Source organism: Pyrus communis, chromosome 10 (assembly GCF_963583255.1).
Source record: "Pyrus communis chromosome 10, drPyrComm1.1, whole genome shotgun sequence".
In the NCBI taxonomy this organism is placed as follows: domain Eukaryota; kingdom Viridiplantae; phylum Streptophyta; class Magnoliopsida; order Rosales; family Rosaceae; genus Pyrus; species Pyrus communis.
Window position 1 is genome coordinate 2,997,603 of NC_084812.1, and position 27,809 is coordinate 3,025,411.

Here is a 27,809-nt window from a genome sequence, read left to right on the forward strand (position 1 = left end):
TGATTTGGGAGATGCAGGAAAGAGAGAGAGAGAGAAAGAGAGGGAGGAAGAGGGGAATTCTTTTGGTTCCTTCTTCCTGAATATATACAGTGAAAAGTGCAACTTTCTCGCTCTCTCTCTCTCTCTCTAGAATTTCAGTGTTCGAACTTTCATGGGAAGGTGAGAGAAAAGCAGAAAGAAAAAAAATTAAGATTCGTTGCTTAATTCAGTTATTCAGTTATGGTGGCCAGCCCATGCAATTTGTTTTCCAACTGAATAATAGTGTTAATTTATTTATTTATTTTTAACAAACGATATTATTTACATTAAAGGAAGGCGGTGGACTTAACCTCACAATGGACGAGCCATAATAACATGGTTCAAATTCAACTTTGGCGAGAATCGAACCTAATAACTCACAAATGGAGAGGAATATCACTAGACCGTAATACCAAATGATTATTATTAATTTATTAAATATGAATACTAAACTCACGTCGTCGTTGGTAAGGTAGCCCTCGCAAAAGTATAAAACTCCTTATTCTTTGGTTCCAACCGACCAAGCGCTGGTCCTCCCAATGTGAGAGCTCTTTTGATCATATATCCTTGCTGAAAGTTTCCTACCACTTTAGTAGCTTATGGAACTTGACACTAGTTCACACAAGATGAGAGTTGCCATGATCAGACATTCATGTTGAAGTGTCATAACTAATTTAGTAGCTTTTAAAATTTAACGGTGGTCCACCCAATATGAGAGTTGTCTTACTAAACAACCTTGCCCAAGTTTGCCAACTACTTTATTAGTAGCTTCAGGGAAAATGCATGGGAACATGAAGATAGTGAGACCATGAGAAGAAAGCCATTGACTGCTCTTTTGAGAAGGAAACTTAAAAGGGTACTCCAAAACGCCAACTTTCCAGCCAAAACCTACGTGTCAACTTTACCATCAATTGGCAGGCTGTATTTTTCTGTTGCTTTTTCCATCAAAGTTGACACCTTATCGCCACTAAAAAGTGTTTTGCTACCCAATTTGTGCCATATGGTATATCGCGCAATTCCAAAGGAAAAGGAAGGGAAAGCTAAATTCACAGATGGTACTACCAATTCTTATATGCCTCCCATGTCCCTACAGCCTGCGAAGCAGTTGTATCGAAAATTCTTCTATCATCCGGTGTATAAGGAGTTTTGACCGCTAAGGATCTAACGGCTAAAAACTTCGTGTTCCATAAATTATAAACTTACATGAAAGTTTTTTGTCACGCTTGATAGTACAACACACTAACTACTCTCTGCATGCACAAACCATGAAGTAAAAGGCCTCCCCACCACAGTATGCAAAAAATTGTTACATTTCTTAGAATCTGACACCGTCTACATGAAAGGTTACAAGTAACTCAACAGACAGCAGTTGCTCGTAGAGTGCAGGGTTTTCGCCTTCTTAGCCGTTATGACTGTTCTCTGTGTGCTTATTTCTGTATTAGCTTGGTGAACAGAAAACCTACAGCAACGACCCGGAATTTGCGTATTCTTCCCGCTAATAGAATGAAGGATAATATCCGACCCTAAAAAGAAATTAGGCCAATAAGTGCTGCTTCCTCCCGAGAAGCAGAATAAGCAGAGTGACATCTTAAATAAGGCACCCTTCTGGCAGTCTAAAGCTTAAGCAAAACATTGCCTGTGACATGAATCAAAGATGAGAAGACGGTAAGTATCATGAAAGCATATCTGTGCATCTGTGGAGCTATAAATAGTTCCAAACACTAATACCTTGTTTGGGGCGACATCCCTGACCCTATGAAATATTGGATCCTTTATAGTGGCATTCAGAGCAGATTCTGCCACCTACATAGTTGGAAAAGTGTAAGAAGAACTGGAACATGAATACAGCGGACGACTGCACTGGCTCATTAGGAAAAGAGTGAATGCGATCAAATCAAAAGCCAACTGCCTATGCGACAAGTGGACGCCAGACAGTCCCAAGTTAAAGGACTGGTGTGATTATCAGAACTTTTTAGTTAGAATAAAAAGTATTTAATAACGACACATATAGAACTTACTGATTTAATATATTCTTGTGTTTCAGTTGCCCTTATGAAGCAATAGCAATGAATCCAAGGAAGAGATCCCGTCCAATATTTTCTCTGGATCAGACCCCTAAATGCATCTGAATGAAAATATATGAAGATATAGTTCACACAGAGATTACAGAGGAAGTGGTATTTATAACAAAACAAAATAACACGCTTACTACGGCAGGCATGAATGACCAAAAGTATCCACAAAAGACATGTGTACCAAGAAATTGAAGAGCAGAAGCAGGTAGATTCATTATCACGTGATCAACATGCTCCCAAGTCTTAACAGCAGAGATCTCAGGACCTCTCATTCTCTTAGTCTTGGTTCCTTTTCTCCTACCAGCTCCAGAGATGTTAGTGCCCTCAACACTTTCATTCTCTGAAAAGGGAAATGCAAGGAAATAAATTAGTCATCAACACTTTCCTAAGCATTGGTTGCTACATCAGGTTCAGTGATGACTAAGCACCTAGTTGTGGATCCCATGATTACCTGATTGACAGCTATCTGAAGGTCTTTTAACAGGAGGTACTGATAAATCAGCATTCCTGCTGGAACCCTGTAAAGTGCCCACATTACTAATAACAGCATCTGGTACTTCTTTCGCCTCGACTGCAAGAAACCGAAGGTTAAGAAGGTTGCAAGAAAATATTCACATGAACTAAAAGATCACAAAACTAGAAGTGTATATTACCAGCTAGCCTTCCATTTTCAGATTTTGATTCTTGATTGCCCTCAACAGCACATTTGTCACCATTCTTCTTCAGTGTGGAGACATCAGAATCTGATTTTTCATCACAGTCAGGCACAGCCATCAATTGAGAAATAAATTTTCTCGCATCAATATTGTATGCACGAATACGATCGTCAACCTTGTTAGTTTCTGCATTGATCTTCAGATAACGAATGCTATCCGGATTCAAGTCATTTGCATAAACTATGCATCCTTTCTGTGCTGCAGGGATAGCAAAAGGACCAATACCAGCAAACATGTCACATATGATTTCCCCAGCTCGAAACTGAGAAACTAGCCTTATATGTTCATGCTCCAATCTTGAATTCCAGTAGACCAGGCTGTAATCAAGCTTGAAAGTCGCTCCATATTGTTTCACTTCTGTAACCATATCATTTTCCCCTGCTAAAACTTCAAACTTTGGCACACGGAACTCATTTTCAATTGTTCCAACTTTATTAACAATTGTCTTGATTCTTGGATAATTTTTCTGATATACAAAAAGGTCAAACAAGATGTAAATGTACGTAGACATGGTACATTTTTGTGATGATTGTGAAATTGCATATATAAAGAGATAGCAAGAAGTGACACTAATCTTACAAAAACAAAAAGTTCCATAACAATAACTTGCCAAGACAACAAGGCCATGTGAGAAAAAAGTGAAAGCGTAGAAGTCCAGCTGGGACAACCAAAAAAATTTTGAGCATGTATACAAGGAAACACACTCTATGCGTATTTTAAGTACAAGTGAAGATATGATAACATACATCGTAGATAACTTTTGCGATCACATCCTTGTAGGGAAGTAATTCGTCATGAATATTCAGATGGGCAACATGACCTGCAGGACCATGAAGCAGTGTTAGTCCAACATCAGACGGTCAACACTACCTTGTATACTAAACTAAAAATAAAAGACAAAAAACGGGTTGTCAAGTTGTAGACAGTAACTTGCAACTGTTAAGCCCTGTCGAAAGAATGAGGATGCGAAGAAGAAACAGAATCATGAAGTGAGTACTTAACTATTGTTTCAAAAGATGAAGGAACCTCGAGTCCCAGAGGCAAAATCTGCTTCAATATATGGTCTGAAATCATAATAAGCGGTTCGAGTTTGAACACCTTTCAACATATGCAGGATAAAAATTCAAATGACAATTCAAATTTATCAATAAGATACCAAAAAAAGCATCAGATCAACCTGCACCCCAATACGAGTACCCAAGCGTCAATGAATACGGAACTACTTCAATCTTGCATAAACCCTTCAGTTCGTTGAGATTTGATTCAGGAATATCACATAGTTCTGCCTCGAACAAACAAAAATTCAAATTACTGATTTATGCATGTTTTGAGAATAATAAATACAAATCAACACAAAAACTTCAACACTTGTTACCAGAATCTTGGACCCTCTCAGATAGTATCATGTAACGATTCTTTTCGCATGTCGGGTCTTCAGTAATCGGCTTAATCCGGGGTTTATCAAGCAAATATCTACAAAATTAAAAATTCCATCCAAATTATAACACACAAGACGTTGCATTGGCAAGTAAACACAGAAATGACGTCTTGGAGAAAAGTACCCATTTAGTATTCGAGTGGCGACCTTGCAGAGCTCGCGAGGGATTCGAAGTGCCCACAATTTCAAGTGCACGTCGAATTTGCTTTCATCCAACATTTTCTTCTGTGTGGAGGAGGAAAAAAACCCTGGAATTGAACAATTAATTCACTGTTAATTCTCGGTTCTCTTTGCAATTGCAATAAAAAAAAATATGAACAAACAAATAAAATGGTGAAAAATTTAATGAAAGAATCAAAATTTTGGATTTTGAGCAAAAAGGAACCGAACCCAGATCAATATTTACTCCAACGTACCAAAAGTTTGAATCTTCACTAGCTAGAATTACAAAACCCAGATCAATGTCGAGAAAGTGCGTCAGAAATTACAGAAATCTAAGATTATTGTGAGAGAGAGAGAGAAGAGAGAAAGAGAAAAACTTTACCTTGTGGCAAGATGGGAGAACTGGAAGAGGTTTAACGGTTAGCTACAGACTGCTCAAAAAAATAACGAGAGATTAGGGTTTAACGATTTCAATGGCGGGTAGTGTGATACCGCTTTAGCACGGTGTCGTTTTGGTTTGCGGGCTGGGGATGCCACTCGAACGAAATGGGCTTCGGCCCATATAACTATTGGGCTTGTTTCAGCTTTCTTTAAGGTTGCCCTTTTAGGAAAATTTGTAATTTTACACGGCGCTCTTTACATTCGCCGTCTTAAGTTCGAATTCTCTTTATCAAAAAACTAAAAAAATTTGTATTTGCCTCCTATAACCCTTTTCTCACTTTGCATTTTGAAACCTAATCATAATATCTTTTCCGAAATTAAAATTCATAAGCTAAACTGACAACGAATTACAAATTCCTTGCGGAAAATTGACGAATAGCTCAAATATGTTTATAATATCTAACTACCCAATATAATAGTAACACTAACAAATAAACAAACATCTAATGTCTATATCATGAATAGATCGCGCAGGTTCGGGTCCACACAGTGACAATTGCCCCATATACACAACCCCTATTTCTGACTTTGGTACTATTATATTGTATATTATCTATTGCTGCTCAACCAATATACCTTTCCCATCTTATTAGGTAACTTGACGGATTAGAATAGCTCAACAAGTCCATCTTACCGTTTTATTCACAAATTGACATTTGACGGCAACTTCAAGGAACCAAATTAGACTACGGCTTTTTAATTTGTAATCCTTGCTATACTTAGGTATCTCATGTTATTTGTCGCATTTCTCTCTCTCTCTCTTATCACATAATTTAGTTTCTCTTTCTTATTGGAACTGACTCATTGTCTAGTATGATTTATGAAGGAGACGAGTTTTAGAATCAATCACACTCATACGCCAATCTGATTGTCCCCGCTTTGTGATCTTCATAAGTATGATTTGTCAAATTAGCCCACCTGGATATGCATGATTGATTTCAACATTTCAATTTCATTTTCTCATGGGTATGCTCGTCATCTAGTATGATTTATGAATGATGAAAACTGTTATGATCAGTTTTGTTCGTGCGCTAATCTAGACGTTTCTATTTTGTTGATTTATAAACATAAATGGCAAAGTTAATGCATGTGTACGTGCACCATTGATCCTAATATTTTCGTTTTATGAAATACTTAATTTTCACTACTAAATTAATCCCATATGTTCATTCAACCAACACAAAAATGTTCAGGACGTATGTGAACCATTTGTCTTCCATTTGATATTTGATCTCCTTTCAAGTTTCTCAATATGTACATGGATTCCTGTACGTGTATGTCACAAAAACTAAAAGAAGCAAAATCTAAAGTCACAATTAAAATGAAGCAGTTGACTTTGATCGAGTCCTCCTCGACCCAAAAGCACTGCCACCAACCGCGGCTTTTCTTCAGCTTTCAGTTTTTGACTCTTGCCGGAGTTGAAGAACAGAACCATCTATAGGAATCCATGCTATCGGATTTCGGGTGACTGATGATGGATTTCAATACATGCTATCGGATTTGACGTTTGATGATCCTTCTGTCTGTAAATTCCGCTGCGTCACTTGGACCAGTCAGTTTGTGACTGCGGAGCTAGCTAATCTGAGATGGAGTGGTCGTGCCAGCAAAGAAGCATGGAAACGCAGCGTCCGAGGATGTAGAACCGTGTCTTCTGTTGCTTTGCCATCATCAAGCATCGTTTCCTGAACCCGATCTTCCGGTGGCTTTTGCGGCGGCGAGCTTGGTGAGTTTGCGGTTGTTGGAAGTAAGAAGTTGCCATGGGAGAGTTGGTCACGGCGGAGGTTGGTGGTGGGTGACAGAATAAGATTGGAGTAGCACTGAAGGAATATATGGATGGTGCGGAGGTGGTTTATATAGTTTTATAGGCTCATCAGAGAGAGAGAGAGAGAGAGAGAGATGAGCGCAGACATATGCGGTCCCACATATTCAGATTGATGAAGTCATTCATGCTCAATTTTACGTTATTGCCCCTTTACTGCTAGCGAGAGAGTGATTGCGTGTCAACACCTTGAGTTTGCTCTTTTAAGAAATAAATAAACAAAAAGGATTTTTAATTTTTAGATATATCATGTGTTTGAGTTATCTAATGACAAACCAAACTACGGTAAGTGGCGGAAAGTAATTAAGCTTATGATTTCAGCAAAATTAATATGTCGTCTTCTATACCTTCAATAACCATCGTTTGTGTTTGGTATGATGTTGTCTTCATCATCCTCTTTCTTAAACTCAACTCCAAGCCGACCGATATCAAGGCCCTAGTTGATTCAGAATTTTTTTTTTGGGAGGTAGAAAAAGAAAAGAAGAATGAGAAAAGGAATAAAAAAAAAAGAAAAAGAAAAAGAAAGCCCATCTCTCTTTCCTTCTTTCTTTGTCCCTTCAAAGCTCAATGTAACGAATTACCTGAACTTTATAGGAACTACCAACCTCAAATCAAACTCAATGAGAGAAATAAAAGGAAAAATGTTGGATTAGCCCCTGAGCAGTTGAGCCTAAGGAAAAACCTTGAAACTCCTAATCATAACCCTAACTTTTTTGTGTGAAAAAAATATATATATATATTAGGATGGGCCTAGGGCTGTCTTGGTCCCTTCATGGCTCCATCTCTGCTTATGCATCTTGGTGCGGGTTCAATTATTATCAATCCTATTTTCCTTAACAACAAACAATTTAATACGTTAATGCTATTGTTTGTACAAAAAAATTTCTAAATTATCTTTCATTCTCTTATTGTAATATGTAGATTAGAATATTAATATCGCCTATTTTATTAATACACACACAACTAAAGTATCATTATGTGTATCTTATAATTACACTTAAGTTTGAATTTTCTCAATATAAATTATAATAGTTTACAACATGCATGTCTTGTTTAAAAAAAAAAATCATGTCTTATCTCTCTTCTATATTCATTTTATTTTTCCCTTGATTCCCTTGTACAATAACTTTCTCTAATTAAGATTAAAGTTTTTTTTCTGAAGTACATAATTAAGATTAAAGTTAACTTAATTAATTTAACAAAAATGCTGAACACACATACTATCGAATGAAGGGCTAAATATGCTTGATTTAAACGAGATATTATTTAAATTATCATTACCAATGATTAGATCACACTAAAAGAACAATTTACTAATAAATTAATGTATTAAAAAAAAAACTCTCAAATTTGAAGCATGTGAGAAGATTTCTAGAATCCCTGACGTCACCAACAAAATTAATTTATCAACCAATAATATTAAGAATAATATCATTCATTATAATTATCATTCCACACATGATGTAACTGTGGGTCAAATAGTAGCTTTTGTAGCACGAAGGGCATTCAAGTAATTTCGCAAACACAACAATATTCCGGTCAAAAGATTGTAGGGACAATATTGAAACCCTCCGATGGTAAAGCGAGGAGAAGCCGTGTGGAAAGAGAGGATACTCGCTGGATCTGCTTTGTGAGGTCTTGAAAATCTTCTAATTATATTCATTTATTATGTATTGTGTAGTTAATTTTTGTTATGTACGGTTTATATTCAATTAAAAAAATTATAATAATTTTTAACTATATAATGTAAAATGAACATATATAATTTGAGGATACCTGAAATGTTGACATAGAGGATTTGGCGAGGATCTCTGGCGAGGAGATGGATTATCTACCCTCTCATTTCCATATTTTTCCCATACCCTCATATTTGTGTGGGCACGATTAAACTACGTTAACATTTTATATTCTTATTACTTTTTGTTTATTATTTCTATAAAAAATTAATATAAAATATTAACATTACTTAACTGTGATCACACGTTACAAAAAGACATTAAAAAATATGAAAATGGAAGGCTGACAATCACCTCCCTCTGACGGTGTGGAAATTAAGATTGGCTATCTCTGTGCAATGCTCAACGTCCACGTGCAGCCCCCACCATTGTAGCATCCTACGACCATCCATCGTGTCACTTTTGTCCTTATCCAATTAAACTAATTAGACTAAAAAATCTTTTGTGTGCTATCGTTCCTCGGTCGACATTATCCACGTGTTTTTTTAATGCTTCTAGACGAGAGAGGCCGTCTAAGAAGCGTGACAGTGACCTGCTGGTCGGCCACCGCACGCATTGGAACATAAACGACGTGCCGGTTTTGGGACAAGAGAGGTGACTTGTTGTCGACATTATACCATTTGTTAGTAAACTATTTTTTATTTTTTCTTTTAGTACATTGATACATTCCATTAAGGAAATGAAGGATTCAACTAAGCCATACAATAAGTAATTTAATTTAGTATCAATTTCATCATCCGTAAAATTTAAATTTAAAACCTTTCATTTTTAAGTAAACAAAAATATCATCATACTGTAATAACTCATTTGTTAGTAAACAATTAACACTGGCGCCTACAACAAAAGCTGGTCTCGAGTGGATTAGGTAGTGAAGTCTCTCGGATCATCTCGAGTTAGTTCGAGATAAATATGCTTTTTCTTATTTTTGATATTGTATATACAAAATTTAAACTACATATTAATAAAACACTCATTGTCAATTAAAATTTTATGAAATTATCAATGCAACATTCTAATTAAAACTAAACATGAATAAGTAATATGGACAACAATGTAATTTCACACAATCAAATATTTTTTTTTAAACCTCACCTACATTAAATCTTAAACATATATCTAATTAAAAACTTAAAAAAATAAAAAACTTCCCATTCCACATTCTCTATCACTCTAGTCCTCTCTCCTCCTTCAAAAACAAAAATAAAAAACTTTTACACACACTTTGTATGTGACAGCCCGTCCCGAGGAATTTAAAAACGTATGCGTGAAAAGACGATTTTGCCCCCAGCGTGATTTTTCGTTGTGTAGTTGTTTTTTTTGGCTTGGTGTGGCTGGTTTTGCACCACACACTCACCCTCACTATTTTTCTTCTTTCCCTGCACCTGTCCCGAGCCCCATTCCTTTCCCATTCCCTTTGAAACATACGGACACACCCACACACCCATCAAACCTTCACAGATCGTGGAATCCAAGCACATATTCGAGCTCGTGAGGCTTGTAGGAGTCCAACCATACCATTTTCAGGTAAGAACACCTTCGTTTTCACGTCGAATCCACGATGCCCGATTTTGGGTACTGTTCATGCACACATGATTTCTCACGTTTTAGGGAATTTGAAGCTTGTAGGTAGCTTGGTGAGGTCCCTAGGAGGCTCGGGGTGGTTCGTTTGAAGGTTTTGGACGTCGGGATCGCAAGTTTCGAGGTTGGCCGGAATTGGGGTGATTTTGCAGGTGAGATTTCGTGGTTTTTAGCACTTTAAAGTGGTATGAATGTGTTCCTCTAGTTCTAAGCTTCATTTTGGTACCAATTTTGTGAAATTTGGTTGAAAAACGAAGAAGATATCGAAGTTTGAAGTTTTCCCGATTTTCCGGCGCCGGAGAAGACGACTGAATATTCCTGACGCTGTCAGCGTGCCAGGCACGTGTGGCCGTGCCTTGGCCGGCGCGTGTGGCCGTGCCTTGGCCAGCGCGTGAGGGCGCGTGCGACGGTGAAAAATTATTTTAAAAATATGGGGATGTTCCTGAGGTTGAGTAGGTCACGTTGGTATATTCATATGCCCCATTTGAGCATTGTATGAGAAGTTATTTCTAAAGGTTGGTTATGTGCTTTTAAATTGACGTTTTTGTAGTTGTTTCACATATAGGTGATACATATCCCGAGGACGAGCGTGGTCACTCGAGGCAGGGAGGCTACGACCCTTCCACATACCAGTGAGTGGGCTTTTGGTTTTCCGTATATACCTATATACATATATTTTCCCAGAAATTGATTGAAATATTAATTAGTTTATATGCCATGCATTTTATATTGCCGTTGATTATGATTGGTTAGTCGTATTTATTTGTGTATGCATTGGTGCTGTGGACGCACAGGTAAGTGCCAAGTAAGTGTTATGCATGTTTACATTCAGTAGTGATTCGAGATGCTTAGAGAGCTCATAACCTGCACCCCCGGTGTTAGTGCTCCCGCCCAGAGTAGGGCACAGTCCTTCACGTGATGTTCACCTCCTGCACCACACGCTTAGCTTGGATCCAAGTTAGGTGCACAGTCCTGTCGTACAGACCATTATAGGTGGTTCCGACTCGTAGGTGACCCGCGATTATTCGCCCAGCCTTCACGTGATCGTAGCACTAGAGCGTATATATGTATTACACCCAGGCCTGTTGTACAGACCACTTTAGGTGGTTCTGACTCGTGTGCAGGTCCAGTTAGTGAGTTTGAGATTTGAGCTCTAAATGCAGCCGTACAGGTCACTTTAGGTGACTCCGGCTGCCAGATTATACGTTATTGATATGATTTACACCTGAGCACTTGCATTTCATTATGAGGTTTTGGCATGGCATATTCTTGAGCATGAGTGGTATATATATTATACATATATCTATTTTCTGGGAAGTATACAGGTTTTACGGCGAGGGGTTAGAACGTATTTATTAAATGGTTTTCGTAAAACTTTGTTTTTGCCCACTCACGCTTTTGTTTTGCACCCCTCCAGGTTCTAATTGAGTAGCAGGTTCGATGGTTTCCCTGAGGGCTTCCCGGCATTTCTGACAGATATTCACCAGCGTAGGGCCACCTTCGGGTGCACTGTTGTCGTATCATTTTTATTTGAACTGCTTTAGGGTTATGCTCTGGACTAGGAGTCGCACTTATTATTACTTATTGTAAAATCAGTTTTTATTTATTCGTATTACTATTTCCACTATTATTTTATTAGCTTCCGCACTGTGCACATGGCTTCGTCACTTCCACGTGACGCCCAGCACGCCCTGATCTCGATCGGGTTGTGTCATTGTATGTGCCCTTATATTAGTTATTTAATAAGGATAGTTGGATACCAATTTTTTTTTTTTTTTTTTTTAAATTTTAGTATGCAATAATGCCTGCCCACGTGCACTTCACAAACCACATAGCCCGATCTACCCCGCCGGCTATTTTTGGCTAGCGAGGTAACCCTTTAGCCAATTAACCTTTTAGTCCGTTATTAGAGATGAATTTTAAGTGTTTGTTATATCAAAGAATTTAACTGGTTGTTTGAAATGACTCTTTGTTAGAGAAATTTTTACTTACAGTTGACAAGATAATTCATGTTTTTGTAGTCATTGCACGTAAGATTACTGTTTTAAAAATTCCTCTTAGGTCGCAAACTTTTATTTAGACAAGTAGAACGTCGGATTGGATTTCAATATTATGTTTGGTACTCAAACGAGTGGCAGAAGAAAGGAGGCTCAGGCTGTGCAAACGCTTTACCCTCTCCTGATTATGTGTTATGGTAATTGAACATGTACTTTTGAATAAGAACTTGATAGAAGTGATCTGCCAACAAGATATTAATCTTGCAATTGGAGACACTTCCATCAGTTTAGTTTAGGTACTACATTACCAACTATAGTGATGCAATCCCTATCAATCATCATTCTTCGACGAAAAATGCGCAGGTGTTTATGTTTTCAGGTCGTAGTATTTGTCAAGGAGCTTCTCTGTGTACTCTCCGAAGGTAAGAGAACCGTTTGGTGGAATCAACTGAAACACAAGACCCGAATTAAAACCGAAAGAAACACAGCAGAAGAATGCAAGCCGAACGTTTTGATTTGTGTTTGTAATTTCATGTCTGATGTGGTTAATTTGGGGTTCAAAGTACATTACCTCTTTATGGATATGAACCTCCTCCGGAAAATTAAGCTTTTCGTCCCTGAAAATGAACCGTGCTTAGCTACAAACAACCGTGCTTATGATATCAAATGTGTGGCAAGTATTGTACACACCAGTCTGGTTGCATGAACAATGCAAATGTTGAACGATCAAGGCCAGAAGCCTCCGCTCCCTTGGGTGCCTGACAAACAACCAGTGAATCGAAACAGTGACTGTTATTGGGCATATCCAACGGAAAAACTTGGTTTCAAAGGGAGATTTGGGTTTTGAATGAGCATCAGAGGAAGAAAAGAATTTCAAACACAGATATCGTAGTAGAAAAAGTACCCGGACACAATGAGGCGTTGCACAAAGATAGCCTCTTGACAGAACTTCAGTGGTTTCGCCAATTTGGTATGCTATTGCATCTTCTCCAAAGACAACCTAACACGCGAAGTGAACCAAGTTAGTTTTAAGAACATACATATCTTTCCAAATCATATTAATCACAGTCATCACAGGTAGATTGCTCAAAAAAGGCATGTTAGAAACTTTATACAAAAAGCATCCCCTCAACTCTATCTTCCATAACTAGAATTTCGAGAATAAGAAAACGTACTTTGACAATCTGATCGGTTCGTGTCCTAATATAAAGGCCAGCACCACTGTCAGGGCAAGGTATTTCAGCAGCATCTCTCGTAAACATGGCACAGGTCAGACCTATACATCAAATTGAAGCAAAAATTAAGCACAACGAAAGAGTCCCAACTAATAACCAAGACATTCTAATTAAACATGATCACCTGTCAGTGAACCATGGTCTGTATGCCATCCACACCAAGAAGACATGTCTCTATTATCTTCAGTAGGATTACTGCAGGTCGTAATTTACTTGTTAATATAATACCTCTGGCAGCCAAAAGATTGCATACGGCAGTATAATTTATTCTTTTAAACCCTTTTCACCATCAAATATCATTTTTAGTCTTGTTCTCTGGCCATAGATGATTACGCCTAGTGCATTTCCTTTATGGTAACATGGGCTCATAAAAGAAGAGAAACTTTCCTTTATCTTGTATTACAACATAGCAAAATGATTGACACAAAATACTACCAAACCTGAGAGACGAATTTGAACTTGCAACTAACTGCTCAATTATCATCTATGGAAAAAATGACGATATATAATGTAATCACCTTTCTTTTGTTGGAAAATAATAAAGTAGACGCCCTTTATGACAGCGAGATCGAAACAGTATTTGTTCAAGGCCTTCATCCTCGCGCATTTTGATTGCTTTTGACACTGTTAAGGCACCCATTAAAATTTGAAAGGGTTACCACAGATCAACAACTATACAATAAAGAAAAGTAACATCAAAGCTAAATAAGCAAGCGCAACAGTTGAAGAAGAGTATGGCATTTTGTTTGGCCACGGCTGTGGAAAATGTCAATATCATTTAGTTGTAAGGTGAGAAGCATTCTTTATCCTTTCTGTATGAGAGACAATAAATTTAAAGTTCTTGTGATGAAATCATGTGAAACATTCAGAAATCTTGATTTAACCCTTTCTCAAGATAATAGGTTGTGTCATCTCAACTTATATCTTAGGTCTTATGAGTGCTCGTAATACACTAATATGACACTTGTTTTCTGGCCAGGACAGAACAAAATCATGAGGAAATTGTCATGACAACTTAAGTGTAAAATGTGACCGGAAAAACACTAAACAGGATAGCTATGCTCTCTTAGTGTAAACCTTAACAACAAAGACTATACCGTATCTGTCACAGTGATATGCGACCATAAGCCCAACTCCAAGGATCAGCTTTCCAAGAGCTTTGAAGGCTACAAATCAAAAGTTACATGCAGTGATGACATAATCATGAAAAAATACAATCATAAATTGAAGGAAAACATACCGACTTCTAGTTCTGGCAATTCACTATTGGGCCATATATTTGAACCACAGTATGATGGATACCTACAATACAGATCACAAATAAAATCTGAGCAGACACAAAGTATTATGTTCTGTTTACGCAAATCTGTAAGTTCTCACATAGGATAAATAAAAATAAACATATCCCAGCATAAAGACGATTTGTCCTGGTTAATTCTAAGAAACCTTGTATCAAATGTATGATAGTTATTCATAACTAACACAAACAACAGTTTGGCCAAACATTACTGGTCTGAGCCATATACTGTGTGACCTCAGACAAAACAGATCCCACTTGTACTCAGATTATGATTGATGTCCCTATAGACTTTTACCTTTGAATCAGAGATTCATCTGTTGTAGGGCTATCCAATATTGGATTTGCATAAAACGAGCCTTTTAACGTATCTGCAAAACCAGAACACAGACAGAAAATGAATAATCCTAAGTTCTTAGAGTTTCCAAGGAAACAAAATTTAAAACAAAGAACATAAAGTGATACCAGGCTTTCCAGATTCCAGCTTCTCTTTTCCATGACTCCATCCAAAATTGTACCTAAACATGGATGGCAGGTAAAAAGAAGATAAGCAATAAAACTTTGTAAAGATTCCCAAGAAAAGCAATAAAACTTCGTAAATATTAGTTAATAATGTCAAGACCATAGTCTGTGACAAATCCAAGAGTTGAGATGAGACTATCTTTCTGGCAGGAATTTTTGGAATTTTTCTCTATTGTAAGGAAAACATAGATTGATGTTTGTGTTTACACGAAAATTATGCCAATGGCTTAAGAGAAATCAAAGTATAACAATGGGACTAAAATGACTTACCTGCTATGAGGATCTTCAAGTTCCTTCTTCACCTCTTCGGGCAGATTGGCTAATCTAATAAACGAAAAGAAAACTCCCATGAGCAGTGCTATAACAAACTATCTTCCTAAATTCATTATGAATTGCAGTTAAAACTTAAAATGAACATGAAAATCCTATGTAGAAGGGATATACCTAGGTGACAAGCGTAGAAGATTCCCACGCAAGGAAGAATATCCCGGAACCTGCAATTGGAAACTCAATGAAACAATTACAAAGATGCTAGAAAGAAAATACTTATCAGTTTACAACAAGACGCTAGCTCTCACGAGAATCGATTAGGTATGAAGCATCAAAACAATAACATGAGACAGCATAATTTATGAGTTGTGAATGGAATAATGTAGCAAAATATCGTTGCCCAATCAGCACAATCCAGAATCTACATGACAGAGAAAGTACCCCAACATTACATATGCAAGTTCATTTGGTTTATCATTTTAACCGTTAACAAATTCTTTCTGCACATACAGTTTCAACCCGAAACCAAAAATTCCATTGTCAAACAAATATGCATAATAGCAGAATTAAGTAAAAAACAACATATCACCATACTGATACTGATGTGATTCAGAATTAAGCATTTTAACTTACTAAAACTGGTAATGGAAGAGATAATCAGTAATTAACAACGGTAATCGCATAACGAAATCATACTTGAGTGATTGATAGGATTCCCAACCCATTTGGTCCAAATCCTTCTTCAATCTTCACTGACAAGTCTTTGTCCTTGTCCTGTATCAATCAAACCAAAATAAAAAAAACGATAATTAGAAAAATCTAATTCTCGACATGATCGACTGAGTTAAAACATAGCAATTAAACAAAACTATGAATAAAACAATTAGATTCTGTTTGGTTGATGAGAAAATGAAAAGAATAACAACCAAAAAGTCAACTGAAACAGAATTTTGCTCTAATTTCAACGAATTCTCTTGAGTTTCTGAGCACCCAAACAGAAAAAAAATTAAAGCCGATCAAACCAAACTCTCATGCTCAATTTTCTCGCTACCACAAACGGAACTTAGAGGGAGAGAGAGAGTTACTTGGAGCTCGGAGTAGGATATGGTGACTGGTGTGACGGTGGGGACGGCGGGGTCGGAGGACGGAGGCATGGTTCGTCAAGAAATTTGGCGGGAAAGACGGCGGTTGGACTGTGACGGTGGGGAAGAATCCGTGGGAACGAAGAGGAATTTTGGTGAGGGAGGAGGCTTTTTATATAGGAGGGAGGGAGAGAGGTTGAGAGCGAAAGGCGTGATTGTCAATTTCAAATTTTGTTCAAGGAATAAAGAAAGAACAGAGGTTGAGCATCAATTCCATTTCCCTCCAAACCGAATAACAGATTCACGATCACGAATATATTAAAGGAGTTTACTGTTCACTTTTAACGAATTCCACATTTTTATCTTTCTTTGGTACTATTTACCACACCTTTATTTATCATTTTTTATTAAAACTAAATTTTTTTTGAACTTTTCGTTAGTTTTCCTTATATTAAATACGTATAAGTATTAGTTAAATTTAAAATTACTTGTGTACTATTAAGGATTTGTTTAAAAGTGTTCTTAAAATGACTGAAAGCGTTTTTGGCTAAAATGTTTTTTAAATCAATCCTTAGTAAAACCAAGTGGATCCTAAAAAAGCAATTGAGATACTTTCTGCAAAAAATACATCTTGAGCACTTGAAGTGTTTTTGGAATCCAAAATCAATTTAACAAAAGTGTGTCTAGTTTTTTTATTTTTGAACAAACAATATTATCTACTTTAAGGTGAGAGGGTGGGTTTAATCTTACAATGGGCTAGCACATTAATAATGTGGTTCAAATTCGCCTTTGACGAGAATCGAATCTAAAACATCACACTTACAAGTGAGAAGGAATACCCTAAATCGTAATACTAAGTAATGTGTTTAGTCATAGTCATTTTTAAACGACTTTAAAAGGAGCCCTAATTTGTATCAAATTCAAAAAATTTGAATTGGCCGGATGTAATTTGTATTGGGTCTTTCCTCATTCAATAATATTTACGTTGTTCTCGGCAAAAAAGAAAGAATTCAATTGGAAAAAATAACAAAATGGGAAATAAGGATATTCTAATTAAGGTTTTTATTAATTATTTAGGTGGATGGTTCATACGAAGATTATGAAACGCTTTAATTCTCTAATGTGAGATCCGATCCAAAGTTAAACAGTAAAAAATATAATTAAGGTTGTTATTAATTATCAATTCATGTATATTTCTGCATGTGTTACGTTACTAAGTTAGATAGTGAAAAACACATATAAGACGTCATGAGAATACGGGTGGCTGTCAAGCTCGACATGTGAATAGCATGCTCAACTACTGTATTGCTATGAGGATTTTATCCAAAATCAACAATGAGTGAATAAGTTGAAGGATTATGCACGACTTTAATTATGCAACAAGTGAAGAGGCAATTTTCGCCAACCCTGACACGACAAGTTCCACTTTTTGTTCATTTTCTTGACGAAACAGTCACATTTACCCTTACGGCACGGCATTGTTCCAAGCATACAGAGGGCGGTTGACAATGATTGCGATAATGTGTTTTTCTACGGGGAGAACATACAGCAGTTATCTTTTCACAACCATCTTCAGTATTTATCAAGGACAAACAAATGTAGAAAAGAAGAAATATCCAAGTTGGTTGACAAAAGGGGACGAAAAATTGAGAGATACAGAGAAGAAGAGAAGAAGATAAGAAGAAACTCGATGCAAATTTTAAGCTAGATTAGTCATTTTTCATTAACGAGCGATACAGAGGAGAAGAAACAGCTGCATTTGGAGATAGCTGCTTTAGTTTGCCTAGTTTGTAACATTAGCTTTCTGTAATTCCAGGGAAGAAACAGGAGTGAAAAAAACCACAATCAGGCAGTACCAAAGAAGAAAAATGTACAATTAGGAACAATCGCCACTTCTCAAACTTTGTAGTAGATCCAGGTATCCGAAGGACTCGGGGGCTAATGTACCTGCATTAACAAGAAACAAAGATAAGATTTGTGGAAGGGAGTCGCATAGTAGTTTAAAACACTCGGGCGTGCGCGAATGATTTGAGATACCACCATAGAGGCATCCTCCAGGTGTGAGTTTCTCTCGTATCGGATCACTTATTGTAAGAATATCAGTAGTGAAAGTGAAATGCCCGTGTCGGGAAAGGAAGTCAATGATGACAAAAGAGCAATTTGGCTTGAACATTGTGTCCTCCGTATGATGCTTGCAACATGCATCACTGAATCAACTTGAAGCTCTCCACCTCTCCATCTGTTAAATGTTTCGTAAGCAGCATTGTTAAAGTTCTCACTGTTTGGGGGGATATTGCAGATGGTTTTATATGAAGAAAGGCAAAAATTCATGCTGAAGGCATAGTATTTGTAAATGCTAAGCTCTAAAAGTCTCACCTTGATTCTTTGGCACAAGTAGCTAAGTTTTGAGATGGGACAAAATGGGTCCCAAGACCCACATACAGTGCATACGATGGTGTTGAAATCCTTTTCCCATAAGTCAAAGATAAGCACCAAGAAAGACATGACAGTGTTAAAACAAATACAGAACTAAGAATTGAAGCATGAAGCAAACAGAGAAATGGTACAGGCCATTCTCTTTATATTCTTATAATCTAAACAGTTTCTCTTTATCAACGCTGGAAAAACAGCTTGCTTCAGTCATAGGAAAGAAATTGCGCCCGAGTATAGAAAAGACATACCTACAAATCCTCCTCCTGGACTCTTTGCCGCTATACATGAAAACTCAGCATCTGGGAACAAACAAATTACATTCTCTGGCATAGCAAGAACAGTCCTCTGAAATATATCCATACAAAGTTAGACACAAAATTCAAAAAGGCAATGTAATTTACAACATTGACAATCTCTGTCTGACAAGGCAATAATACCTCTGTAATGATCCGGTAGCGACCGTGACCTGATATGCCAACACCAAAGCCCATTGTTATGCCATCCATGAAGCTTATATAGGGCTTCTTGTACTCAGAGATTTTGCATATTAGAGAATACTCAGCAGTGAATACCTGAAAAACGTGCAACACAAATATCATACCGGTAGGCTCTCAATCTTAAGAAATGGTAGCTTAGAAAAGATATGAATCCTATCCTACCAATACAAATCATATTACCCAAGTTCAAGCAAAATCAAGACTTAAACAAATGGTCAGATTTTGTAGGTTGCCCGAGAATGTCAAACATGATATTACAAAAGAAAATAATAATAATCGTATGTATTGAACATTAATAAATACATGCTGAAAGCACAATCTTAGCTGCAATTTATGAAATAGACAAAGGAATTAAGATGTAGCAGAACTCATATAAGTGATTTTCACTTTGAACTTTTAGGCTTATCAACAAATACATCATTAAGATTTGAATGCATGAATTTTTTTTAAAAGGGGCTTGCTTGCTTGTATTAAGGCTTAATCATCAATGATTTTGCTAGGGTCAATCGTATTGCTAGTTGTAAATCTATTCATATGAAAATTACCAAAATTACATCTTACATGGTAGTGAAGGAAGTCATCTTATATTATCTGGATTTTAGAAAAATTGTGTAAGGTTACAAGTCTGTTATCATATATAGTTAAAAGGACACAATTAGACCTCAATCATATTCGGTGGTTGGTTTTTGGCCGTGATCTGCTTCACATCACTGCCTGCAGGTAAACAAAATCTGGGTTATTACTTATCAACAAATCAACGTGCCAACTTAACGGACACCATTTATCTCTATATGGCAAAAAAACAACATAAAGAGGAACAATTAAGTGAAACAATAAATAACATGACATGAAACAGCACGAACATCAAAGACCAGCAATCTATCAAGTAAGCACCTAAACAAGAAACAACTTTAGTTCAAAGCAAAGCGTAATGTAGAAACCTTCGGCACAAGAGGTGTATTTTTGTCCTTTTGAATTTCGGCAACAACCCCTTTAATGTCCTTTCCTGCATTTACCATGATTGGTCACTCTCAAAACCTTACCTAATAGACCTAAAAACAAATATAACCACCGAAAAAATTGCCAAGAAAGATAAGAAACTATTCAAATACGAATTCTGGGCATTACCACCACAAATGGCACAGCGGCTATCAACAAGAACACACTTCACATTTGGGTCAGATTCCCATTCATCCAGATAGCTCTTGTATTTCACATCCATATCTGCATTTTCCAACAATTCCCACTTAAAACTGAAAGAGGCGTTTGACGAACTGATTGCGATCTGACTCAAACATGTGATGATGACGATGCATCACCACCTTGATTGTGCCTCTGTATCAAAAACCTTCCCTGACGATCAAAATCGTGCATATTTTCCTTCATAGGTTTGTCCCATACTAGATTAACCCCTGTTCCCTCAACTATCGCATAATAATCATCATCACGTGTCTCTGGCATTCCAACAGTTATATCAACTTTATCCCCGCTTTGCAAATTGAGCTTATCGTTCGATATTTGTCCTTGCCAAAGAAAACATTTTTCAGGTAAACCATCGCGCATTTTTATAACCCAATCTTCCTTGCCTATGCAGGTCTGCAACTTAGTACGCTTTTTTTCTTTTTGTCGAAGCAACTCAGTATGCTTGGTATTATTTATATCAATACTGACATGAGGATGACCATATTTAAAGCCTGTACAGGGACAGATTAAGTGGTAAAAGCATAACAGAGTCAACCCTTCAAAATTACGACCATCACTTGGGGGGATATCAAAACTGACTTTATCACCATCGTTGACAAACTCAAACCAATCAGGAACATAATTCCCATCGAGAAAAATGCCAGCATATCCGCAAGAAGTCCATCCCTATATATACAATGCAAGTGTCATATATATATAGATACATCCATACATACATGTACATGTGCGTTGTGTGTGCATGTGCGCAATAGGAAGACAATTAAAGAGAGAGAGAGATACCTTTAGGACCTTCCTCTTAAAATCAGCTGTGAGATTGGTGCACTCATGCATTACAATCCATGTCATCGAGTTTAATGACTTATCCAAGTCTGGAACCTCAGTGAGTGCGTGTGAATTACTTACATTCAGTTCTCTCATATTCGACATTTTTGAAAAATTGGGCATTGTTACCAAACCATGGCAATTAGACGCATCCAGAAATTTCAAATTTGTTGGTAAATCATAGATTGTATGAAGCCTGAAGCAATGATCTAACCAGAGACTTTCAAGCCTTGAAAGACCACTGAGGCTGGGTAGGGTGTGTAAGTTATTGCAGCTCCTTAAATCCAGAGTTCTAAGCTGTGAAAGACCACTCAGGCCGGGGAGGGTATGAAGGTTAGGGCAGTTACCTAATTGCAAATTTTCAAGTTTTGAAAGACCACTGAGGCTGGGTAGGGTATGAAAATCATTCCATCGAATATCCAAATCTTGTAAATAAATTAGACTCCCAAAACCTTTTGGGAATGCATCATCACTTAATCTGCACGATGAGAGATGTAAATTTCTTAAAGAGTCTAAGCCATGTAACGAATTGGGAAATTGCAAAGGAAACTTTGATCTCAGGCACGCTAGAGATAAATGAGTGAGATTCTTCAATCTTACTGTGGAACGCGGTACTTGTCTTATGGCTGTGTAAGATGCTTTAAGCACTCTCAATGATATCATCTTCCCTAAATCCTCAGGCAGTTCACTGAATTGCCTACACTGATCAAGAACAAGAGTCTGAACGGATTTGGACTTGTAGAAATCCCTAGGAAGAGAAATAAGATTGCCGCAGCCTTTGAGGTTCACCAAAGAAAGTTTTTTAAGATGACCAATGGAGGGGTCAATCTCGGACAAACTCTCACACCATTTCAATATCAACTCTTCAAGATTTGGGAGATTTGAAAAGTCTGGTGATTTTTTTAAGTCAAGGCAACGTGTGAGATTAAGGATGGTCAAGTTTTTAAGCGACTGTTGCACAAAATCAAAGGAAAATAAAATTAATATCCAAAAGGAATATCTCTTAAAAAAACAGAAGGAAATCCAAAAACAAACAGAAACATAACATCACCATGTGTGATCGATTGTACCTTGGAGCCCTCCCAAACTTGTACTAGTTTGCTGAACGTTATCTCTAAAATAACTAGTCTTGGTTGATCAAAGAAGTCATCTGGTATGGACTTTAAAGGGCATCCTTCCCAACACAACCATACTAACTCTTTGGGGAAATGTTTGTATTCCCCATTGAGCTGCACGTTGTAGAGCTTGAGCAGTCTCTGTTTCTTCATATTGCCAAATGCTTCTGTACTAAAACTACACATGTTAGAGCTTTGAAGACTAGAATAAGTACTTAAACGAGGCATGTTAGAGCTTTGACCACTGGAATAATGGAAATTTAGAGCAAGTCCTTCAACTTCTTCGGTTCCCTGTTAACAAAGGGTTAAATACATGTGTAAGAAACGGATTATTTGCATACGTTTACATGTATGAATACATGCAAGTACTATTGTTGGCTAATTGAGAAGAATGTTACTCAATTTATAATACGCATCTGTGAGTTATATGTGCTTTTCATGTACGATGCCTTAATTCAGAATTTTATTGGGAATGTACTTACAGATTTATCTCTCAATACATCAATGATCTCTTCATGGTTCCACAACCTACTCCATTCTCCAGGGGGAAGACGGGAATATCCAGAAATGATTACTTTGGCCATTTCTCTAAGCAAATCATGCATATTCAACTTCTTGTCTTCAACAGTTATAAAGCATCGTTCACGGAGGTCACTGATTCCTATTGTCGCAAAAAAGTTACATCCATCTAATATTTTTGCGACATAGTCCTTATCCTGTCCAATAAAGAAACAAGATATGTCAAGGAATATATCCTTTTGCGTAGGATCTAGCCTTTCAAAGCTTACTCTTAGCGGTTTCATTATTCCTTCATTAGGAATTTTTTTCAATTTCTCCAACTGACTTTTCCACTCTGTTGGGGTTCTTTCAATCATAGAAGAACCTAAAACTTCAAGGGCTAGTGGCAAACCACCACAGTAAGAAACAACCTCTTTTGAGAGTTCAAGATATCCTTCATCAGGCCAACTATTTCCAAAGGCATGCCAACTAAAGAGCTTCAGAGCTTCTTCTTCATTCATTTTCTCAAGCGGATATGTCTTATCCACTTTCATGTTCACTTTCTTTAGTAAACGTTCATCTCGTGTCGTTATGATAATTCTACTTCCTGGGCCAAACCAATCACGATTTCCAGCTATTGCATTTAGTTGTTCCACTTTGTCTACATTGTCAATAATGACAAGTACGCTTCTACGTTGGAGATGATTTTTTATCAGACTGATACCTCGATCAACACTGGTTATCTTAGACCCGGTCTGTTTCAAGATGTCAGAAACAAGTTTTCCTTGCAACTCAACCAGATCATATTCACTAACGTTGGCAAGGAAACTTTTGAATTGGAACTTATGATGAATTTGGTTATAAATGGATTTGGCAGCTGTTGTTTTACCCAATCCACCCATCCCCCAAATTCCAACCATGACGACGTCATTTGATCCACCACCTGAAAGATGATTGACAATATCTTGAACGCGAGAATTGATTCCAACCGGGTGCTTGGCCACATTTAATTCGTTTGCGCTCGGAAGCCATTCCGTAATGATCTTGCCAACAATTTCTCTAATAAGCTTTGCTTCACACCTGAAAATTAAATTCCTAAGCATTAGCGGGACTCAATGAACAGTAGGAGCTATCGGTACATAGACAATTTTCTTTCCTTCATATCTATTCTAACTAGCTACTAGCTAGTAGATTTTTTGACCAACTTGATAAAAGAAAGAAATTCATTCATTAATTAAACTCCAATTACGGTTTAGGTTTTATATGAGAGGTTAAGGTGTATTAATTAAGCATGTTAATTAATGTTTAATTAGCTTCTGTAAAACGTTAATTAAGCATGTTAATTATATGAGAGATTAAGTCATTCACTAAAATGTTTCAAATCTTGAAAAGCAGGTGAATGATTACCCATTGTCAGTGATTTGAAGATGTTGGCCAGACAAATTTGCATCTTCTGTAAGAGCCTTTCTCCATTGCTTTATCCTTTCTTGTTTAGCTTCACGTTCCTTGTCATCTTTTTCTTCACAGATGCCCTCTTCGTGCTTCTGAAATGCTTGAGCTAAATCTCCGTTTTGCTTCCTAACATGTGTAGGATCAATATGATAGAATATTGGCAAAACACGTCGCCCCAATTTGTATCTGCACTCCATGATCTTCACCAGCTCGTCAAGACACCAACTCGAGTCCGCATAACTCTTTGAGAAGACAATGATAGAGATTCTCGCCTCTTCGATTGCCCGGAACAGTTCCTCTTTTATTTCTTCCCCTCTTTCTAGATCTTGCTCATCGATATAAGCCTGGTATCCCCTGTCTGTTAATGCCACGTGGAGGTGGCCCGTGAAGCCATTGCGAGTGTCTACACCACTGAAGCTCAAGAACACGTCGTAATTCCAAAGTTTTGACTTGGAGGAGGATGAAGAGGAGGCTTCGTGGGTTGTCATGGCGGTATCCACTTCAGATCACGACTGAAAAATGGCAGTAGTTCTCCTTATGTATTTGAAAAGATATTTTATAAGCAGTTTATGTAATCATTCTGATCATATTGCATATAAATTCCTTTTCTACAGAGTTCAAAAATATATGGTAGTTTATGGCATTTATTGAATAACATGGTTGAAAGATTTAAAAATGATGCATTCAATTTTTATGTGTAAAACTATAACACATAGCTAAAGCTATTGGATCTATATATCCATATCAATCATGTCGTAATTGAATGTTTATCGATGTAAATAGATGATTTCAGTCATGTGATAACATCCTCCTACTCCTAGCAAAATTTTTATGGCATTATCCACTTCTCAATTCATAATTCAACCAGTAACTCACTCTATAGTGTATGAAAAAGTGATATCTTAGTTGATCACGATGATAATTAAGCAGATTAAATGACGACCCATCAAGCATACAAAATTCAGAAAAGAAAAGGTTCAAAACTGCCATAACAAAACATAGAATATATAAACGGGAAATCAAAAGAAGAGAAGCGAAAAAGGAAGAAAAAAACCAAACAAAATTATTAGGTTTGGGATATACCTTTATTTGAAAGGCCACAATCATCAAAGTCAAACACAAACAATCCAAAAATTTGTGGAAAATACCAATAAATGCTCATCTAAAAACAAAAGAAAACGTAGAATAAGTTTACCTGTTCTTCCCCCAATTAAACTGGAATACAATTCACCACTAATATTCTCGTCATCTTCTTCAGCCTGAAAAATTTAGTAGAACATAATGATAAGAATCTAGCACTATTTTCATTGTTTAAAACCCAAATTCCAGAAATCATGAAAAATGGAAACTTTATATGGAAATTGAAGCTTTACCTGCAGATCAGCAGCAGCAAACGGAATCCAACGGCATGTACCTCAAAAGCGAGAGAGAAAGAGAGAGAGAGAGAGAGAGAGCTGAGAGATGAGTGAGAGAATCGATAAACAAAACCCCCCACAATCACAAAAGGAAATTTGAACAGAAAACAAATTTGCAAATCCAAAATCACAAAAACGAAATTGAAACACCCACACTGAGAAAGCTGTAAAACTCACCAGGAAACGGTATTCGAATCGAATTAAAGAACCGAGGAAAGATCTACTGGTTCAGTGGTTTTTCCAGCAAGAAAGCACCTTGTTTGTAATACGTGAGAGGTTGGAGAGCAAGAGAAGCCGATTGGGAGCCAAAGAAAGCGAGGTTGGAGACGACAGAAGCTGAGAATTGCGAGAGAGAAAAACAAATAGGAAAGGAAAAGCGGAGAAGAAGTCACGATTATCGACGTGTGGGTGGCATTCCACCGTGCCAAGTACGAAAATGAACTGTGAATGGGGAGCTGGCTGAGGGAGACAGAATTCGAGAAGTAGCGTTCTGAACTTTTTTATGAGAGAAAGCGGAATGAAGAGAATCGAGAAGAGGAGGAATCGTTTTAAGCGATGATCGACGCGTGGGTAGTGAACTATTATTTGCAGATCTAAAGCATTCTCATCCTCTCTTATTTCTCTAATCACGGTTAAATTACGTTAATATTTTATATTCTCATTATTTTTTGTCTTATTATTTCTATAAGCAGCATTGTTTAAGTTCTCTCTGTCGGGGAAACTGCATGAGTTTGAATGAAGAAGAATGGAAAATATAAATTTTAGAAAATGAGAAAGAAAATTATAAAACTACATTAACGAAATTCTCTCTGTCAACTAAAAAAGGGTGAAAAAATATCTTTGTCTTCTATCACAACAAAAAAATTTAGGACAGTAACAGAATTTCATAAAACTACACTAATGAAATTACTTACTTAGGCCCCATCCTGACTTACGACTTTTTGTCGGTCTATATATTGGCTAGAGTGAACATGCTAAACCAGAAATTTGAGGTCTTGAATTAAGATCTTGAATTAACGAATGAATGTCCAGTAAGAGTGTCATGTAGTCGGCCTTGTAAGGCTACCTCTAATAAGTTGTTGTCACGTTTGTTAAAACTGATCCATCTAATTACAAATTGTAACCATATTACGTGTGACGTGGTCAGACTTGAAGGGTTGTCCAGTAAGAAGTTGTCACGTTGTCAAGCATAGAGCCAGAGGTGAGCACTTTCCTACCAAAGTGTTTTCCTTTTCCCCTTTACAAGAGATTTGTGTCACCATTCGATAGGAGATTCGAACACAAGACCTTGAATTTAAAGGCAAAGGCTTTTACAAAGCTTCTATGAGCACCTTCTTGTTTACCAAAATTACTGGGACTAAAGGAGGTCTTATCGCCATTTTGGCTAATACTATTCTGTATAATTATGAATGGTTTAAAGTTTGGGTTTAATTGGATAATCAGAGAGTAGTGCATCAGCCTATGGATATTGAGAAATCGAAAGCATAATTCACATTCTTCTAACAAGTCCACTCAAATAACCACAATCACAAAGTTCATAACCGGCCTTGTAGAACGCAGTACAAAAGCGTCCAAGTGAAAGTGCTTTCTTCTCATGTAGTTTCATTTAACTTGGTTTTCACATGCCACTCAGTCACACACCCAACTCCTCGACGTTCGGGCTCAATGGCTCGAAGAGAGCTTCCACTCAACTCTGATTCACCTCCTCTTAACTTTGACGGGTTCCGCTTCGGATTCTGTATTGACAAGAAACCGAAGCCAAAGATAAAGATCCGTTCTGATATACAGAAAGTAAGATGATTATTAACTGTAGGTCTAGTAGAGGCTGTAATTGTTCTGTCATTTTATCGTAAGTAATCTTGAGCATAATTAACGAACCTGATCCTTGTCCACCAAAACTGCCGTACACCTTCAGCAAAATCATTCCGCAAAGACGATCTTATAGCAAAGCGATATTCAGTTTCATCACACCAGTTAACTGGTATTGT

The 27,809-nt window shown here is 37.1% G+C and overlaps 5 protein-coding genes across 10 annotated transcripts; all 5 read right to left on the minus strand.

Moving 5' to 3' along the window:
* Window positions 1-1,166: 1,166 nt before the first annotated feature.
* On the minus strand, window positions 1,167-4,827 carry LOC137747660 (tRNA (guanine(37)-N1)-methyltransferase 2). 3 transcript variants are annotated; one of them, XM_068487804.1, is made up of 12 exons: window positions 4,792-4,822; window positions 4,372-4,495; window positions 4,185-4,282; window positions 3,987-4,091; window positions 3,811-3,873; window positions 3,556-3,629; window positions 2,747-3,275; window positions 2,545-2,664; window positions 2,275-2,433; window positions 2,037-2,143; window positions 1,747-1,821; window positions 1,167-1,654 (listed from the first exon to the last, which is right to left on the minus strand). In XM_068487804.1, exons 2-12 carry the CDS (start codon window positions 4,464-4,466, stop codon window positions 1,607-1,609), a joined length of 1,473 nt encoding a protein of 490 aa, XP_068343905.1. In that variant the 5' UTR covers window positions 4,467-4,495; window positions 4,792-4,822; the 3' UTR covers window positions 1,167-1,606. The 3 variants fall into 3 exon arrangements, with proteins under 3 accessions (XP_068343905.1, XP_068343906.1, XP_068343907.1); XM_068487805.1 differs by lacking the exon at window positions 4,792-4,822 and adding an exon at window positions 4,664-4,716; XM_068487806.1 differs by having other exon boundaries at window positions 1,168-1,654; window positions 4,395-4,495; window positions 4,792-4,827.
* Window positions 4,828-6,047: 1,220 nt separating this feature from the next.
* Window positions 6,048-6,671, minus strand: LOC137747663 (small polypeptide DEVIL 10-like). The gene has a single exon (XM_068487808.1). It carries the CDS (start codon window positions 6,607-6,609, stop codon window positions 6,427-6,429), a length of 183 nt encoding a protein of 60 aa, XP_068343909.1. The 5' UTR covers window positions 6,610-6,671; the 3' UTR covers window positions 6,048-6,426.
* Window positions 6,672-12,025: 5,354 nt separating this feature from the next.
* LOC137747664 (uncharacterized) lies at window positions 12,026-16,681 on the minus strand. The gene is made up of 15 exons (XM_068487809.1): window positions 16,390-16,681; window positions 16,001-16,078; window positions 15,479-15,528; window positions 15,305-15,358; window positions 14,978-15,030; window positions 14,811-14,883; window positions 14,456-14,517; window positions 14,313-14,381; window positions 13,734-13,839; window positions 13,340-13,410; window positions 13,156-13,256; window positions 12,885-12,980; window positions 12,671-12,738; window positions 12,552-12,597; window positions 12,026-12,428 (listed from the first exon to the last, which is right to left on the minus strand). Exons 1-15 carry the CDS (start codon window positions 16,456-16,458, stop codon window positions 12,348-12,350), a joined length of 1,077 nt encoding a protein of 358 aa, XP_068343910.1. The 5' UTR covers window positions 16,459-16,681; the 3' UTR covers window positions 12,026-12,347.
* A 1,581-nt stretch (window positions 16,682-18,262) lies between these two features.
* LOC137746943 (3-hydroxyisobutyryl-CoA hydrolase-like protein 3, mitochondrial) lies at window positions 18,263-20,538 on the minus strand. Its single transcript, XM_068486949.1, has 5 exons — window positions 20,360-20,538; window positions 20,159-20,210; window positions 19,257-19,391; window positions 19,068-19,164; window positions 18,263-18,333 (listed from the first exon to the last, which is right to left on the minus strand). The coding sequence occupies exons 1-5, from the start codon at window positions 20,536-20,538 to the stop codon at window positions 18,263-18,265; spliced, it is 534 nt and encodes a 177-aa protein (XP_068343050.1).
* Window positions 19,068-26,343, minus strand: LOC137747666 (disease resistance protein RPV1-like). Of its 4 annotated transcripts, none has more exons than XM_068487812.1 (11): window positions 25,999-26,343; window positions 25,780-25,820; window positions 25,602-25,665; window positions 24,362-24,918; window positions 22,939-24,034; window positions 22,412-22,747; window positions 21,300-22,292; window positions 20,258-21,185; window positions 19,978-20,030; window positions 19,257-19,391; window positions 19,068-19,142 (listed from the first exon to the last, which is right to left on the minus strand). In XM_068487812.1, the coding sequence occupies exons 4-8, from the start codon at window positions 24,892-24,894 to the stop codon at window positions 20,607-20,609; spliced, it is 3,537 nt and encodes a 1,178-aa protein (XP_068343913.1). In that variant the 5' UTR covers window positions 24,895-24,918; window positions 25,602-25,665; window positions 25,780-25,820; window positions 25,999-26,343; the 3' UTR covers window positions 19,068-19,142; window positions 19,257-19,391; window positions 19,978-20,030; window positions 20,258-20,606. The 4 variants fall into 4 exon arrangements, with proteins under 4 accessions (XP_068343913.1, XP_068343914.1, XP_068343915.1 ...); XM_068487813.1 differs by lacking the exon at window positions 25,999-26,343 and having other exon boundaries at window positions 20,258-20,322; window positions 20,445-21,185; window positions 25,780-25,987; XM_068487814.1 differs by lacking the exons at window positions 19,978-20,030; window positions 25,999-26,343 and having other exon boundaries at window positions 25,780-25,987.
* Between the last annotated feature and the right edge of the window lie 1,466 nt (window positions 26,344-27,809).